This window comes from Chiloscyllium plagiosum, unplaced genomic scaffold (assembly GCF_037043375.1).
Source record: "Chiloscyllium plagiosum isolate Xiang-an unplaced genomic scaffold, Cpla_swu_hap1 HiC_scaffold_43, whole genome shotgun sequence".
In the NCBI taxonomy this organism is placed as follows: Eukaryota; Metazoa; Chordata; class Chondrichthyes; order Orectolobiformes; family Hemiscylliidae; genus Chiloscyllium; species Chiloscyllium plagiosum.
In genome coordinates, this window is record NW_028270181.1 from 26813839 (window position 1) to 26832156 (window position 18318).

The window sequence follows — 18318 nt, forward strand, 5'->3', positions numbered from 1 at the left end:
CACAAGTAAATAAAGGGTGACTTGTTGAAGGGATACTGGCCTCTGTGAAGTTATTTCAGGTTGCATAAAAGGTATGCTGTCACTGGCGTCATTAGACCACACACCAACATTTTTCAGTTTTTGCCCTTTCAAACTATCCTGTTCATTGCAATCTATATCTCAATTTCTTCACTCTTGTGAATAGAAGTAACGCTGGTAACTGTTATGGAGCTGCAAATTCCTCCTGTGAACACAGTACCGAGGTGACGATTAGAGCTCCAGTTGAGGAACTTTCCATGTTTGACATGAGTTGCAGGTAACTGAAAAGGAAGTAGGCAGCTTCCTACTTCACGCCAGTATTACCATTATTCAAGTTCAGCATTCTTTTGAATTGCCAAACCAGATCACGATGTAGTATTTTAAAGTTACAAGTTGAAAAGAGAATGTAATTTGGTACCAGAATGCACAGCTTTGTAGAACTATAGATGCAGGAAGGGATTTACAAAAAAAATTCTGAATGCCATGGCACAGTAGATTAAATATATAACATGTTATGCATTACATAGTGTTTTCTAACAGGATGCTATACAAAGTCAGAATTATTGAATTTGCTGCTGTATGGTAGTTCTTCATTGTGCAGTCTTGCCCATTTACAGAACTCCAGTTTTTTTAATTGGCTGTGCAAATTATTTTCAAAATGACCAAGTACATTTAAATAACTGTGAAATTGAATAAGCACTACTACTCAAGAATATATTCAGGACACTCTCATAAAATGCTTGTGTTTGAATTTAACGGCTTAATTGCTTCCTCATGCAGTTTGCTCAAATGGTCAATTCTATAATAGGTTGCTTATAAATATACTGGGACATCTTTATTTCTGTAAATGAAACAGTGCAATAAAAATAAGAAAGTTGATGACGATGATACAGAATTTATTTCAAATAAATGTCTCATTTATCATTAATGGGGTGTTTATTTCACTAAATATTTCTTAAAATGTCAAAACTTTCCAAGATGTTCAACAGCCATCTTCCCTGTCAAACAAAGTCAAAAACAAATGCTGCATTAGTAAATTACCTCCAGTTGAGTGAACGGTTGCAGGTTTGATACTCGCTGTGCTGACCACCTTTGGTTTAGAACCTAGGTTTGAGGCATCTGTACAGACTTGAGATGCTGGAGGTCTGACCACATTGGTGTTGCTTGAGAAACCCTGACTGAAGAATGTTTTAAAAGAAAGGATAGAAAATGAATGGAAAATACAAGAGAAATGTGATTAAATTATCACTTTTTGAAATTGACCCTAACAGGATGCCATCAGTAGGTTATTAAATCCATGACTGACAGTAGGCTGCAGAAATATTTCTTATCAGTTTGCCCAGAATACAAGATAAGCAGCTAATTCTCAACTCAACTGTCTTTTCATCATGGGTATGAAGAGATTTTTTTCGACAAACTATCACAAAAACTCAAGTTTTAAATGGCTAATCATCATGAGGCAGTGGTACTTGACCAGCAAACCAGTCCCCGTGTAGTTTGCTCTGGCAACTTCTTAGCAGTCCAACCCGTATCCTTGGGTTCGTTTAAAAACAAATACATACTTCCATTTATTAAAGAATATTTTGCAACTGGCCACTTTTTATGTTTTTTTTCCTTCAATGGAGCTGGTGAGGCAAATTAACAACATGTTCAAATAGCAACAAACAAGCCATTATCAGCTTGAATTACATAATATAACCAGTGAAGTTCAAAGTAGAAAGTCGGGTGTAACATGTATAGTACTTTTGGCAGATCTGATCAAAATCAGCAAAATTGGGAGCACAAGACAGCGACAATCCTTTAAGAACATCATCCCAGTTTTCCAAATAGTATTGCTTTGGCTCAAGAAACTGCCTCACTGACATATTCACTTGAATACTTTAGCCATTTTTTATTACTGATATTTTTGAACCTGGAAGTGGTACAAAATGGTACAAGACTGGTCCCTGAAGCAAAAGACCAAGCTGAAGAAAGTTTGGAGAAATGCGACTTTTTGAAAATAAAACAAACTGACTGAGAAGGGATTTTGTCAAATAATAAACACTGTAGTAATGTAGAGAAAGATGTGGCATTAAGTCATGATCTAAGTTGAGGGGTACAAATACAAACTATCAAAATGTAACACTGGTATGTGTGGGCATGTCAGGTGCTTTTCTTCAAACCTTAGTAAATACTTGGAATTTTTTTAAGTAATTGGAAATTAAAAATACTGGAATTACATAACAAATAGCTAGAAGCTATCATTTAGATTTGCAGATTTTATCTGGTGGGTGAGGTAGGATAGAACAAACGGTTTTCTTATTCTATATTCTGGGGTCATCAAGTCTATTTTAGATTGGGGTTGAACAAATGTACATATAAATATTGGTTGATTCTTGATTTACAGTTGGTGAATTTGAAAAACATCTGAGGATGGGATTCACTGCTGCTTGAATGTGAATATTGACTATACCTTGGATTCAGGATGAAAGTACTAAATAACCACTAGTGTAGTTGACAGTAAACTCACTCCTCTCTGCTGAGAACATGGAGTTAAGATGACAGTTCCACTGCTGAACGTAACTGTCGGATGGTTATGAATTGTATTTCATTGTACGACTTTCTTACAGATCCAAAGATGTATTCTGGAGTGCAATACAGTTGCAAAACTATGGAGTAGAAATTTGTCTTTGCTGTTTGAGCATAACAGGCAGTGTCAGATGTGTTACATGTAGTGCCTGACACTTAATTTTGCAATAAAACTGTAATGGAAATGAACACCAAGTGCTGTATCCATCACCACTTGTTTTGAGTTGCTGTCTACCCTAACATTACTAAATTCTGGACCACTTCTCTTTGCATTTGGTAATAACAGGGCAAAAGCATGCTCAGCAAAAAGTATGTAACACGTAGAATGTTTGATTTCAAAGGGAAAATTTTGGAAGTGATTCAAATTTAAAATATCAGATTAGATGTTGATTAGGAATTTTTCCTCAAGCAAGGTGAAGCTAATGCTGAGAAACAGAGATGACAACATTCAAAAATTTAAAAAGACAATGGAGTGAAGGCAAAAGGAAATAAAATGGATGCTGATGTACTCCACTGACATTTCATAATGACTGTTCCTTCCTTTTTAATTTCCTCACATTTTATCCAGTTTTATTTATGGCTCAGTGGATGTACAGATGCATTGTTCACAGCAAATTGGCACTTACACTGTTTAATTAAGAAAGGCAAATTAATTCATACAATTCAATGTATTTTGTTACCAGTAGCAATTGTCTATTCCGGTCCATTCTGCACAAAATCTAGTTTGCATACTAGCAGAGTGTCTGCTGGACTGCAACAAAGTTTCATGATTTGGTTCCCTGATGTTTAGAGGTCAGGCATAAAAGGCACTTTACAGAATTTCATTGTACCTTTGGCTCATTTGAATTTGGCAATCACAATTCATCTCAGGTTTTGGAAACAGCAAGCTTACTGCTCAGTCTAAAGTTGCCTCAGTTTTAAAAAAAAAAAGTGACAAATTAAATCTGGAACAAAGGGGCAGTAGGAATAGTGAGTACTTCTGTGTAGTGTGAATACTTGGCATCTCTGTTGACTGGTTAATATTGTACAGTCACACCATGTGTAGCATTAGTGCTCTGTTAAGTTGAAGTGATTTTAACATGTTTATAAGAAAGTACCTAGTCCTTATGGTATGTGCTGATTGAGATTGGTGGCTGATAGAGGAAGAGGACTTCTGCTGCCAACTGTAGTCAAAAGGAGACAAGAAGTATTAAACAAAATGAAAATCTCACAGTCACTACAGAAACTGTAAAAATCTATTTGTTTTCCTTGCTGAAAATACTTTAAAGATAAAGGTATAGCTGTAAATTAAATGAAAAATACCAGAAAATGCTATCTTCAATTATGGGTTTCCTTTAGCGACAATGAAAGCAGCTTCAGAATAGACAGACTATGCACATACTATGTGATGAAGAACAAAAGTTTGTACTGGGAAGAGTTGGTGGGTAGAGCTGGTCAAAATCTACTTTAATCCCAAAATTAACTCCTGCTCTTAAACAATACTTGACTATGTTGACAATATAGAATTCTCCAGTTCTCAAACCTGTGCGTGGTGCAGCCATTTTCCTTTTTAGTTATTAATATACCATGTTCTGATATTCTGTACCTTGCGCACACATTTTAAACATTGCCAATACATATATATATATATATATAGTTTAGTATAATATGAGGTGTACACCTACACAATTTTGTACATAACACAAGCAGCATGGAGTCACTTACAATGTGTAGTTTGCTATCACAGCCACCTCATTATTTTGGCTTTGAGAATGTCATAACCTTTGTTCTGTGAGTACGCTTATTTTTGTACCACAGCACATTAGTTGTCCATTGTGAAATAAGCGTTACCAGTCCCGTACCCATAAGTCTATTTTATATCATGGTCTGCAGACAGAAAGGAAATCAATATTTTTCAAACAGAAGCCTAGACCGAATTATCTGATGGACGTCATCAGTCACCTCTTTCATACAATCTGAATAATTTCATTTTGAGATACTACTGAATTAAAATTTCAACTTGATTGAAGTAAGTTAAATAGCAAGGCATTGCCGAGTGCTTTAGGAAAGTTGCTTATACAAGGGTAGATTTTTTACATGATACTTAAGCATGCTGACACTGTGTTGCAGAACCTGCTATAACAAATATACTTCCATCAATTTCAGATGGTTGTCCTGATTTCAGACACCACATTCAGGTGCTGGAGAACTGATCCCACTGCTAGTTTTATTCTGAGGTACCAAGGGAAAATATGCCCCTTATGTTTGTGATATAACTCATTTAAATACAGACTCAAAATGAGTCCCAGCCAATTGTTAGATTTCATTTCTTTGGGGATAAGAACTCATTTCACTTATAGCAATTTCCAATATTTTCCCCATTACTGATCTCAACCCTGTAAACTTCCAAATTTGTTCCTGTGATATGAATCAATCTTTAGCCATTCTTGAATACCCTAGAATAAGTGTTTGAGATCTTGAAAATCAGAGTATAATATCCTCTGTATCACCACAGAAGATGTTGTTTGGTACAGTACTGTTATTTGTAACATGTATCCGTGCAATTTCAGGACATTCAGTTTGCCCTGTGCCTTTTTAATAGTCAGATATTTCTATGCCAACCACTCAAGATTTGAAAAATTAACAGAAAATGTTATTCTTGACCTCATTTAATGAAGCTTGCATTGAATGAACTGGTAAAGATTTTGGTAACATTACATTATGTCGGTCATCTTGCCTTTGGGATATTAACAAAGACAGTGTCAAGTTAGTTTAGCAAGCTCTGTAACAGCTTTCACCAAAAATGAGGGTTTTTGTTCCTAATCACAGCTAATGGTCCCTAGTGGAAGTAGTGAGAGCACATTTCTCCTGTCAGAGAAAGGTATCCTCAACTATTCCATGTGAGTTTTATTTAAATCTACATCCCGGAGATGGAAGAACTCAACACCCAGAACAGAATAGTGATATCAAGTTGGGTTTTGATTGACATTCAAACCAAGATTTTACATTAATGTTTTAAAGAGCACCACAATGTTATGGGATAAAGGAACCAAGGAAAAGCTGACAACAAAATACCATTTATAAAGCAAGGTGGAGGAAGGTGCTTCTGTACGTGCTTCTTACACTTACTAGAATTTAAACACAAACGTGGAAAGCACAAATTCCAAGATGATTAGTGAAATTCAGGAGCAATGAAATGCTTTTACATAACCACAAAGATTGGTAAAAATTAGATTGTTCTTGACTTCGGGTGTTATTGGTGCACATTAAGCACACTGTGCAAGGAAGAAATGTGGAATTATTGCCATCATGCTGAGAATAAATATGACAAGTCTACCACTTCAAAATACTTCTTCAAACATAGAAGAAAAACACATTTTGAACATATCATTTTAAATATATATGCTTATGATATCATTCTGTCAAGTTAATGGTGTTGCAGATATACACATGCATAATATATTAACATTTTCACATCCATGTTCACTTTGAAACTTATGGTATTACAAAATTCATATAACAAATTTGTAATGGAAATGGTCTGTGAAAAATTGTCATGTTAAATGATAGCTTCCTGTCGGTGAAGGCATCACAATGCAATTGCACCTTCCTGTCAGTAGTAGCAATGGGAAACAACAACGTAAATTGAAAGTCTTTGAGTGAAATCTTGGGGTAGAATTTCAACAATGTTCTCCCAATATCCAGCTATAACCTTGGTGGACATAGAGTTTATGTCAATAAGCTCCTTCACAAAAAGATAGCGTTAGCCAGAAAGTGGAGAATCTGTGGCAGCTTCAATTAAAAATATAACAAAAATTTTATAATACATGAAATTACACAATATGAAGAATGTATACTTTTTAAAAATGCTTGGGTTTTATCTCAAAGCCTGATTTTTAAAATTTATCCTGTGCTGTCTGACTTTGTTTTACCTGAAGACAATACTATAATTTATTACTATTACTACAGTATTCTCTTGCTGTATCCTTGCTACTTTCCCTGTGATCTGTCTTTGATTTTTATTATTGTTTTCATAAGACTAGGTTCTGCCTGTCCTCCTTATTTCTTTGACTTTGTCAAACCTGTCTTGGAATGACAACAGCTACTTCCAGAGGAATGGATGCTCAGTGTCACATGCCTCTGAATTCTTTGAATTCTAAGCTTTAGGATGCAAAATCTGCATTGGTCCAACCCATAGAGAACAGGACTCTAGCTAAATCTGGGAAGGTTTAATATTGTATGAGGATATATCCTAATTCTGCAAGGTATTAAGGGAAAAGAGTGGATTTATTTATGAATATTTTTCTGTTTTTTTTTTAATGTTTCTAAATTTTCAATGTTTTAATTGAGATTTGAGATATTTAGGGGTATATACATGCTTTTTGTAAAGCACACAGAGCTTTTTATAAAGGGGAAGTAAGCCTGTAATTTACTCAAATTTTCCTAAATTGGGTCTGTGGCCTCAAAAGGAGAAAGGCCATGCCACCAAAAAGCAGTACAGCCACGCTCCAAAGCATGAAATACCCACAAGGAAGGGAATAACAGTGTAAAATAAAAATCTTTGAGTGAAATCTTGGGTTAGAATTTCAACAATGTTTTCCCAATATTCAGCAAAAACCATGGTGGACATACAGTTTATGTCCAGGAGATACTCTACAAAAAAGGAAAGATAGCTTTAGCCAGAAAGTGGAGAATCTGTGGAATTCATTGCCACAGAAGGCTGTGGAGGCCAGGTCATTGAGTATATTTAAAACAAAGATAGATAAGTTCTTGTTGCCAAGGGGATCAAAGGTTATGGGGAAAAAGCAGGTAAATGGAGTTGAAAAACCTATCAGCCATGATCAAATGGCAGAGCAGACTCAATGGGCTGAATAGGAGCAGAAATTGGACTATGTCCTATGGTTTTATAAAAGGACAAATTATCACAGTTTGCTTTAGAAGACAAAGAATTTTAAGAGTTAAATATTGGAAAAATACTGGAGAGAACTAAACTTCCATGGTGGCATAGAAATAGTGTTATTTACATCTACTTGAGAGGGTAGAAAAGCCTCAATTTAACATCTCGTTCGAAAAACGGATCCTTGGCAATGTAGCAGTCTCTCAGTACTGCATTGGAATACAGCCTGGATTATATGCCACTTTTTTCTACTTTCTAAAGGAGATATTGAAAATTGAAGTCAATGGATAGTTTCTGCATGCCAAAGTTCAGTATATCTGCAACCATTCATAAAAATGGTTAGTATACACTGCTGTTGATTATGTTGATTCATTATAAAGCAATTCGTAATGAATTCTTCAACTATTTATAGATTTATTTCTAGGATTCGTTATACATTTAAACATCTATGTTTATTTGTACAATGTTCTGCATACATGGCCCTTTATAGAATTAGTTTCCACAGATCCGTGGTACCTCAGGTTTGCTTTTCCCAGAGGAACAGAGCTAGGCCTGGTTCGTTTGGGTAAGGAAGGCGCGTTGATGAGTGGAGTTATACGAATCGCCTCCAAGGCAGTCCTTGGTTTGAGTGGGTTGACACCGAATCTACCCCACAAAGAATTGAAAAAAAAAACACATATGTATTATGAAGATGACAAAAAATAATTGCACCAGCTTGGTTCACTCCTTTCCTGACATTTTCTGGCACAGATTACCTTCCAATACTAAGCTGAAGTAACCATTCTTTACCTGTGAGCCCGGATGGTGATTATTGTCATTTTTAAAAACAATTAAGGGCCAACACAATTGAGTCTAAAGGTGCTCTCCATCTCACACGCACAGAAATATATTGTTCAGCAGGAGGTTATCAAGAGCTTTATTGATTTTTCTCCTTCCGCCTCAAGGGCTGGTGAGTGTAATTGTTAAAACCCAACTGCTGCCCTGGCTGTGACTTGACCCTTCAGCAAAGACCATCCTGGACTGTATTATGCAATACTAGAACAAGTTCCCACTCACTGAGCTATTAATGATGCCCCAGCTCACAAACAAATAACAAGCATATCTCAACTGACTCTGACCTCACTACATCTCTTCACACCCATTTCAAGAATATCATTCAGAATGGAATGCAACCACGACACTTGCTTAATTAAGGAATGGTACATGCTGCAGGAAGACAGGGAAGGGCTACTATCTGGTGAACAAGCAAAACCCTACAAGAGTAAAGTGAATTTAACCGCTTAAGATGCTTTAACCAGACATTGTTCTAAATGCTTTGGCTGTAACAATTGCAATAATTGTAAGACAATACACATGCAGAGCACAAAACTCCCTCTAAAATCTCAACTTCCTTCTGATGACCATCTGACATACAAATAACAAGAGCAATTTGCTTATCCTGATTTACAAGAGTTCTTGTGGTGCAGGAAGTGTCCTCTGAGCCATGAACCCTGCATTCAAGTCTCAACTACTCCATGGTGTATGATAGCATCTCTAAACCGGTTGATTAGAAAACATCTGTCATATCCCATTGCTGGATAGGGTCATGCACATATAATACCTGTAAAATTCCAAAGCTGAGACCTTTTTCCATTTCATCATTTGTTCTCTGAACTTTGAGAATACAAAGCACATTTTTAAGCCTGCAATACATCTAACAGAATGATCAGATGTTTGCTTAAAAGGAAGGTTACATTTAAAAGGGTACAGTTCACATTGAGAAATTGTAAGTAGGCAGTGGAATAAGGTAATTTACAATGCTTCATCTTTGTTTAATTTACAGTGTTTCATCTTTGAGAAGATGCTGAGCTTTTGCACAAGTGTTGAGGATCCTCTGTAGCTTCCTTCCTTTAGATTAATATTCTTTGTAATTTTCAGGAAAGTACAGATAACTCCAAATCAATGTCTGTGTGGTGGTAGCTGCCAGATTAGCTGATGAAGGTAGAAGGATTTATGAAAAAAAAATCCAAGCCATGGAGCTGGACAGTGAAGTTGGAATAACAGCAGAATAAGAAGAATGCTGCTGCTTATTTTGGCTGAGTAACTAAGGCAGAATTAGTAACAAGGATCAGAGTGAAAGGATATGAAAGCATTTTCTCATAAATTGGGGTGTCAGTTACAATGCCTTCATGGTGACATTGAATTAGCATTGCATCCCCATTGTTCAAGAAAAGGAGGCAAACTCGGTGCCTTCAACTTGGCAGAATAATATTTTCATCCCTCAAGTCAGAGATGCAGGAAATTATCGATCCTCCAACAGTCTAGGACATTCATGCTTGACACATAGGGAGTGTCATGTTTGGAGACTAGAGGCTTTCTCTTTCTTGAGCCTCAGCTTCAGGTTGGGGAAGGCTTCTTTCTAGTAAGGCACAGTCAAGAGTGATAATTCACTGTGGGAACAAACTTGCATACAAATGCATGTTTCCTCACACTGAACAAAATGAAGACTCGTGGAATCAAATTTAGCAACGCGTTATCTCGCCTAGGGGATGTACATTATATACTTCAGTCTCTTAACACTTTGCTCCCTCAAACCTTGGAACTCTTTAACCTTCCTTAGTTTTCAGTTATTTTTACAGTCTCAAGGTTGTAAGTCCATTCTGATGCCACTTTACCTCAATACAAATGCAAAATAATTACAAACGCTGGAAAGCTGAAATAAAACATAAAATGCTTGAAATAGTCAGCAGGTACATCATTCCAAATGTTTATTCCTTTTACCTCTTGGATGGTGTCAGATCTGCAGAGGTATTTCCAGAAATTTCTGCTTTCATTTCTTAGTTTATGTCATTTGTTCCATGTATCCAGTTTTCTGTTCTAGTGGTGTCTTTTACTAAGAGACTTAATGCTTCATCAAAAGTTCTACAATTAAGATATTTTGACATGCCTTTAATTCTCTTTGAAAAAAAATGTAATCCAGAGATTTGGAATTATTTTGAATGCAGGCTCCTCTTCCTCTAAGGTATTGTTAAAAATATGTAAGAAATGGTTTAGATTTAAAGTTGTCAGAATTTACTGAGAAAATTAATGTCTGATTTTGATCACGCAATACCTGAAGTGTTGTGTCACACTGACGTCTCACCATGGGATTTTCCACACCTTCTCCCATGATATGACCCAAGATTTGTTCTGATTTTTTAAAATAAAACTACTTCAAAGTCACAAAAAACTTGAAATCAAATCATAATTCGACTTCTGAATCCAAAACAAACTACATTTAGTCAGTTTGAACAAATCCGAAAAACCCAAATTATTTTGGATTTGGGGAGTCACTTTTGATTGTTATTTTTACATTTTTTTGTGATTGTTATGCACTGTAATCCTGAAAAAGGAACATTCAGACATGCTCAGATCAGATATAATTCTGAGAACTCTAGCAAAGCTGGAGTCGATAGGAATCAAGGAAAAAAACTCACTGCTGGTTGGAATCAAACTTGGTATAAAGGAAAATGATTGTGGTTGTAATCATATCAGTTCCAGGTGGTCTCTGCAGGACCTCCTCAGGACAGTGACCTGGGTCCACTATCTTCAGCTTCTTCACCAATGACATTCTCTCCATCATAAGGTCAGAAGTGGAAATATTCACTATGATTGCCCTATGTTTAGCACCATCTGTGACTGCTCAGATACTGAAGCAGTCCTTGGCCAAATGCAGCACGACCTGGCCAAAGTCCAGGCTTGGACTAATAATAACTAGTAATACACAGGTGACAGACAATGACAATTTCCATCAAGAAAGCATCTAACTGTACTGTCTTGACATTCAATGGCATTACCGTTGTTGAACCACCACTGTCAACAACTTAGGGGTTACTATTGACCAAAAACTGAACTGGACTAGCCATATAAATACTGTGGGTACAAGAACAGATCAGAGGCTAAGAGTCCTGCAGTGAGTACTCACCTTTTCATTCTTCAAAGCCTGCCAACCATCTACAAGACACAACTCAAGAGTGTAATAGAATGCTCTCCTTTTGCCTGGATGGGTGCAGTTCCAACAACACTCAAGAAACTTGACACCAGCCAGGACAAAGCAGCCTGTTTGATTGGCACCACAACCACAAACACTTACTACCTCTACCACTGACACACAATTACAAGATCCACTGCAGAAATTCACCAAGGCATCTAAATCCACTACCATCTAAAAGGAGAAGTGTAGCAGATAAATAGGAACACCATTACCTGCACGTTTCCCTCCAAGCCACTCACCATCCTGAATTAGAAATATATTGTCATTCCTTCATGGTCAATGGATCAAAATCCTGGAATTCTCTTTCTAACATCATTGTGGATGTACTTACACCAAATGGACTGCAGTGGTTTAAGAAGGCAGTCAACATCAGCTTCTGAAAGGCAATTAACAATGGGCAATAAAAGCTGGGCCACCCAAGCCCACATCCCCTGAATGAATAAAAATAAAAATAAAACAAAAGGCAGACTGAAGCATTGTACCCACATTATCCAATTAATTGGACAAACAAGCAGCCCTTATATTTATAGGGTTACATCCTTTCTACCATTCATCTTTTCTCTGTGAGACTTACTAAGACATGGGGGACTACAAAATCAAAGAGGTTAATTGCATAAGAGGTTGCCATTCAATGCATTGTATTCTATTCTAGTTGTCTCAGAACTAAAGTGCCTTGCAAAAAAGAGGGTGTTTGTGTTTGATGGTGAAAATTTAATCAGCCCCAAGACATCACTGCAAGAGTTATCAGACTGTATTCAACCCATGCATCAATGATCTTCTCTCACATTAAGGTCAGAAGTGTGTGTGTGGTACTAATGTTTGCACGGTTTTCACGATTTTTCTGATGATGAAGCAGTCTGTGCCTGCATACATCAAGATTTAGATAACATTTAGATTCAGGTTGATGAAGAGAAAAGTAGTGATTGTACTATCTTCTCTTGACATTCAATGGCATTATAACTGCTTAGTGTGAATTATTTCACTTCCCAAGATTTATTTATTATTTATGTTTAATGATTAACACCCACAACAGTGATCACTTTCAAATGTGTCAAATCTTTGCTAAAATTGGAAACTGGTATCTGGGGATGGTCTCAGGGCTCTCCGCTTTTTCCTGGAGCAAAGACCTAAACCATCCCCGCCCACTACCACCGCCCACTACCACCACCACCACCCTCCACCACCACTTGGCCAAACTTGTCCTCAGCCTCAACAATTTCTCATTTAATTCCTCTCATTTTCTTCAGGTCAGAGGATGGACATAGGTACTCGTGTGGGCCCCAGTTATGGCTATCTCTTTGTGGGAGGGTGTCGAACATTCATTGTTGCAGTCCTATTCTGGTCCCACCCACAACTCTTTCTCTGATATATCAATGATATCATCTGTGCTGCTTCCCTCTCTCATCCGGAATTGGAAAAGTTTATCAATTTTGTTTCGAACTTCCACCCTGCCCTCACTTCCACCTAGTCTATCTTTGACTCCTCCCTTCCCTTCCTCAACATCTCGGTTTCCATTTCTGGGGATAAACCGACCAACTCCCACAACTACCTGAACTATATATCCTTGCAGCCTGTTTCCTGTAAAGAATCCATTCCATTCTCCCAGTTCCTCCATCTCTGTTGTGTATGTTCCGATGAGGCAAACTTTGACAAGGGAGACTCTAAAATGTCCACCTTGTTCCTCAACCAATAATTCACCAGTAATATTGTCGACAGGGCCCTCAAATGGATCTGACCCATCTCCCACATGTCTGCCCTTAACCCCTCTCTTCCGTCCCGCAATAGCAATAGGGTTCCCCTTGTCCTTGCCTACCATCCCACCAGCATCCACATCCAGAAGATTATCAGTCACTATTGCACAACTTTCAGTGAGATACCACCACCAGACTTATATTCCCCTCCTCTCCCTTGTCCACCTTCTGCAGGGATCATTCCCTCCGGGACACCCTGGTCCTTCACTCCAACACCCCTCATAGCCCTACGGCACCTTCACCTGCAATCACTGAAGGTGTAACACCTGCCCATTTACCTCCTCCCTCCTCAGTATCCAAGGGCCCAAATCTACCTTCCAGGTGAAGCAGCATTTTACCTGCAATTCTCACAACCTAGACTACTGCATTTGCTGCTCAGAATGTGGTCTGTTCTACACTGGGGAAATGAAGTGCAGACTAGGTGTCCGCTTCACAGAACATCTACATTCCACCCAAAAATAGACCCTGAGCTTTCAGTTGCCATTTTAACACACCACCCTGTTCCCCGGCCAACATGTCTATCTCAGGTTTGCTGCAGTATTCCAGCAGAGGTCAGCACCTCATTTTCTGCTTGGGGACCATGCAGCCCTCTGGACTCAATATTGAGTTCAATAATTTTAAGACCTAAACTCCCCCACACACACACCAGGCATTGTTATCACATAGCCGACCATTACATATCACCGAATTTTAGCCACTAATGGTCACCATTAACAGCTATTCACCCTCCCAGCCAGATCATCATTGATTCCTTTGTCTATTCTTCTCTTTCTCTGGGCTCTACCTATCATTTACACTTTGCCCCCTACCCGACCCTATCTTCTGCAAATAAACCAACATTTTCAGAGCTGCCATCAGTTCTGAGGGTCACCAGAGCTGAAACGTTAACTTTGATTTATCTTCACAGACCTGCTGAGCTTTTCCAGCAACTTCTGTTTTTGTTTCTGATTTACAGCATCTGCAGTTTTTTCTGATTTTAATATTCTATAATCTGGAGTGTTTCAGCAATCAAACAAGTTCCACTGTGTTTGCAATAATCAATTGTACTGCAACACTGAGCCCAGTCCCATTGTGGCACTTCTCATTCCTGAAGTTATGTATCATAAAAATATTCAAATCAAGATTAATTCCATCAGACAACACATCCACCCGCAGTCAGTGAACTAACTCTCTATCAACTGTACAAGCAACCCTCACCATTGAAACCATGGGTACTCATATCATGCCAGCTCAGCATCTTATCCAGCTGAAGCACTGAACGAGCAGAATCCTGCCTATCCAAATTTGCTCTTGCCTGACCGAGACATCATTACCTGTCTCAAGTCACTTCCCACCTTCGTTTCTCTCCAATGTATTAATTTCCTTTTGAAAAGAAGGCTAGAGAACAATTAATAGTTAATATATTTCCACACAGCAAAAAACATGGGAGCATCATTGAGAACTTGGCAAATGCTAACAATCACTGCAAACAAGTTCTTCCCCATAGCTTAGAGCTCACCTTTTTGAATATATTTCCTATAGATAACTGCAACAAAACTCCTTTGGATGATTTTCTTCAATTTCCATCTTTATTTGCAATCTTGTAAATTTAGATTGGCAGTTGCCAGCTGGGATTTTTCCATGTTTTGCAATAACCAAAGAAGAGAAACTTGCTTCAACTTGAAGGAAATGGGGAAGGCATTGGGGGATTAATTAATGTGGCCCACAGAGTGCTGAAGTCATTTACTGCCTAGTATATTCTGGGTTTCTGTGTTTATTGTTCATGATATCTTTTCTAGAATATTGTTTTCATTAGTTAATAGAGAGAGAGAGATGGAAAGTAGATGAAGGGAGATGGATATACCTAGTCTGCGCAGAGATAGCAGCAGTTATAGTGGCAGCAGCCAGGGATGTAGTCCTGGACCCAGCAAGCATTCCAGGCTGCATGGGTGAAGCAATGGAAGGTGCAGCCATTCTGAAGAGAATACAGAGCAGAGAAAAGGCATCAACACTACAAAGATGCACAACGCTCAACACAACAGCTTGCATTAGCAGACACCAATTAAACTAGAGCAATACTGTAAAACAGCATTAGATTATGGGCAGGACCTGGGTGGGCAGATTAGCTGAAACATCTTGCAAAATTCATTTCAATATCAGTCAGATAATGCCTGCTGATATTGCAAGTGCACAACCTTTTATGAAATGCACCCTTTCAAGGCTACTGCCCCCCCTCCTCAGGCAGTTTTATCATAGTTCCCAGTTACTTAATACTTTTTAACAAACAATAACTATATTAAATTAAGAAGCACATAAGTTAAAAATAATTTATGACATTACCACCTCATGGAGGTGGAATTTTGTGAATGTCAGGTTCTATGCATCCATAATCTAATAGCAATAAATGAAAAGACATGCTTACTCTGGATTTTAGCACACCAGTATACGACAGAGTTATATAACTGCTTGTACACCAAAACCAATAATTAATGCTCACGTTTTTATTCATTCTTGCCTCAGCAATACAGGAAAACAATGGAGGATATCACCCATCCCTGTAATAATTTCACAGGGCAATCTAGTAGACAAGATATGACTGAATATTGTAAAATGATTAAATGATAAAATGATTACTGGAAATAAATTGAGAATTTACACAAACACTGAAAATTTTTTTTTGAATACTTTACCAACAATGAACTCTCACAGTTACTCATAGTCTCCTGTAGTGCAGTGTTGGCTCATAGCAATGCATTTTCAAATGACTGCCAAACCATGCCAATATTGTACTTGTACCAAAAGCACCTTCTACTGCATTGTTTTTGCATTTTCTACTCTTCCCTCCACTATCATCAAGGCACTGAGCAATTCCATTCCGTAGACCTTCCAACACTCGATCCATGTGACAATCTTTCATGCATTAGTCAAGATGGTAAAGCTGGACAATGTCACATCTAAGCACTTCTAATAGGATCCAGTGAATGGCAACCAGCAGCAAGAATGGAGTATTTCCACATGCTTCAGCATCCCAGCTGTTGTCCCTATTGAGAACAGCTAACAGATAAGGAGCCAAAGTTGGGATCTTTCAGTCTTTAAGGTACAGTGTAACCCACTAATCCACTGAAATAGCTAATCTTACCGGTGTGAAAATGACAAAATTCCACCAGTCCTCTACGCAGAGCTCCAGTTACATACTGACATCTGCTTCTGGTCCTCTGGTTGGTGCAAAAATGGTCATATTAACCTGTATAAGTAATGGCAACTTCTCTCCCTTTATCTGTGTCAATCACAGCACCACAGTGACAAAGATCATAAATATTTAGAGATTATTACAGATCCAGTGAAGTCTGTCAGCTGTTTGGCATATAGGAAATGAATTTTCCCCAACTAGGCAACACCTTGAGAACACTCTTAATTCTCTGTGCTCACATAAATTGGCAAACTTCTGATAACACAAATCTGACTCAACATAATCCAGTACTGGATGTAGATTTGCTCACTGAGCTAGAAGGTTCAGTTTCAGACGTTTCGTCATCATATTCGGTAACATCATCAGTGAGCCTCCAGGTGAAACATTGGTGGTGTGGCCCATTTTTTGTTTATGTGTTTATTTATTTAGAAATACTACATTGGACAAACAGGCAGAAAACTAGCCACCAGGATACATGAATATCAACTAGCCACAAAAAGACATGACCCCCTCTCACTAGTATCTTTACATACAGATGAGGAAGGACACCACTTCGACTGGAACAACACATCCATCCTAGGACAAGTCAAACAGAGACACATGCGAGAATCCTTAGAAGCAGGGCACTCTAACCGGAATTCTATCAACAAACACATTGACTTGAATCCCATTTCCCACTCCCTGAGAAAAAGAACAGAAATAACATCACCACAAGAAATGACATCACCAACCAAAGGAAACCTAAACACATAAATAAGAAGCGAGCCATACCACCAGCGCTTCACCAGATGATGTTACCTAGTATGGTGACGAAATGTCTGAAACCGAACTTTCCAGCACAGCGAGCAATCCTACATCCAGAACCTCAACCTGAGCTACAAATCTTCTCAAATCTTGATAATCCAGTACACTTTTAAAAGCAGTATAAGGAAAACAAGTGTGTAGAGTTATATATTTTGATTTTAAAAAAGCTGTTATTTTAGTCTGAATGGAAGTAGATTTGATGTTGAAGTAAGCAGAGGAATTGGAATTACAGGTTCACAAAAATTGACAGATCTGTCAAAAAGCAAATGAAATTCTACTTTTATCATAAGGTGTAGATTATAAAATCCAAAATGTAAAACCTGAATAAGACCTCAGTTAGTATAAGGCTTCAGTGTTAGTACAATGAGATTGACTAAGTTGTCTCTGGGTTTAAGAAAGAACAAATCTTATAGAATAAATAAAAGTCTACTTTTATAATAAGGAAAATGCACATTACAGAATATAATAAATTAATTAAAATTCTGAAAGGACTAAATGGACAAAAAAGGAACAGTGTTTTTCAGTAGTTGAAGGTTCTCAAACAATGTGCTGTTGTTGTGACAAATATAACAGATTTTGAACAGAAGGCAGAAGTATTTTCACCCACACAGTTTTGAGGCTGTGGAATTCAATTCCAGGGTCTGTGGTTTAACTGGAAACTGTCAGCATTCAAGATTAGATGAGATAGATGAGTTAACTAAGGTGTGATGAAAAGGATGAGACAACAATTCAGGTAAACACGATTAGAATTATTTTCTCATGTGGAGGGTAGACAGTGATATAAACTGATCGGGTCAAATCGTCTATAACTATATTGTACCTTTAAATTTTTCAATCTAACAGTACAAGCAGAGCAGGGGGCCCTGTAATGCAGTGGTAGTTTCCCTACCTCTGGGCCAGAAGGCTTAGATTCAAGTCCCATTTACTCCAGAATTTTGTCATAACTGAACAGGTTAATTAGAAAATATTTACAATCAAGGTAGGAACATATCAGTCAATTAATCATGGAGCAATCCGACAAACGTTTTGTTTGACTATAGTCAGAGGAAAAATTACATTCTCTTAAAAGACTTAGACTATAATGGATAACAGTTTGTGTTCCTACAATGCTCTTTAGAGT

The 18318-nt window shown here is 37.7% G+C and overlaps 1 protein-coding gene across 6 annotated transcripts in view; it reads right to left on the bottom strand.

The window, feature by feature from the left end:
- ldb3a (LIM domain binding 3a) overlaps positions 1-18318 on the bottom strand; it is a 206064-nt gene that overhangs the window by 46562 nt on the left and 141184 nt on the right. For 3 of the 6 annotated variants that reach the window (XM_087982634.1, XM_087982639.1, XM_087982635.1), the window contains 4 exons: positions 15069-15179; positions 7979-8107; positions 3684-3749; positions 1060-1196 (listed from right to left, as the gene is read on the bottom strand). In XM_087982634.1, coding sequence (XP_087838760.1) covers positions 1060-1196; positions 3684-3749; positions 7979-8107; positions 15069-15179 — 443 coding nt within the window. The remainder of the gene's footprint in view (positions 1-1059; positions 1197-3683; positions 3750-7978; positions 8108-15068; positions 15180-18318) is intronic. The other 3 variants (XM_087982636.1, XM_087982637.1, XM_087982638.1) reach the window with 3 other exon arrangements.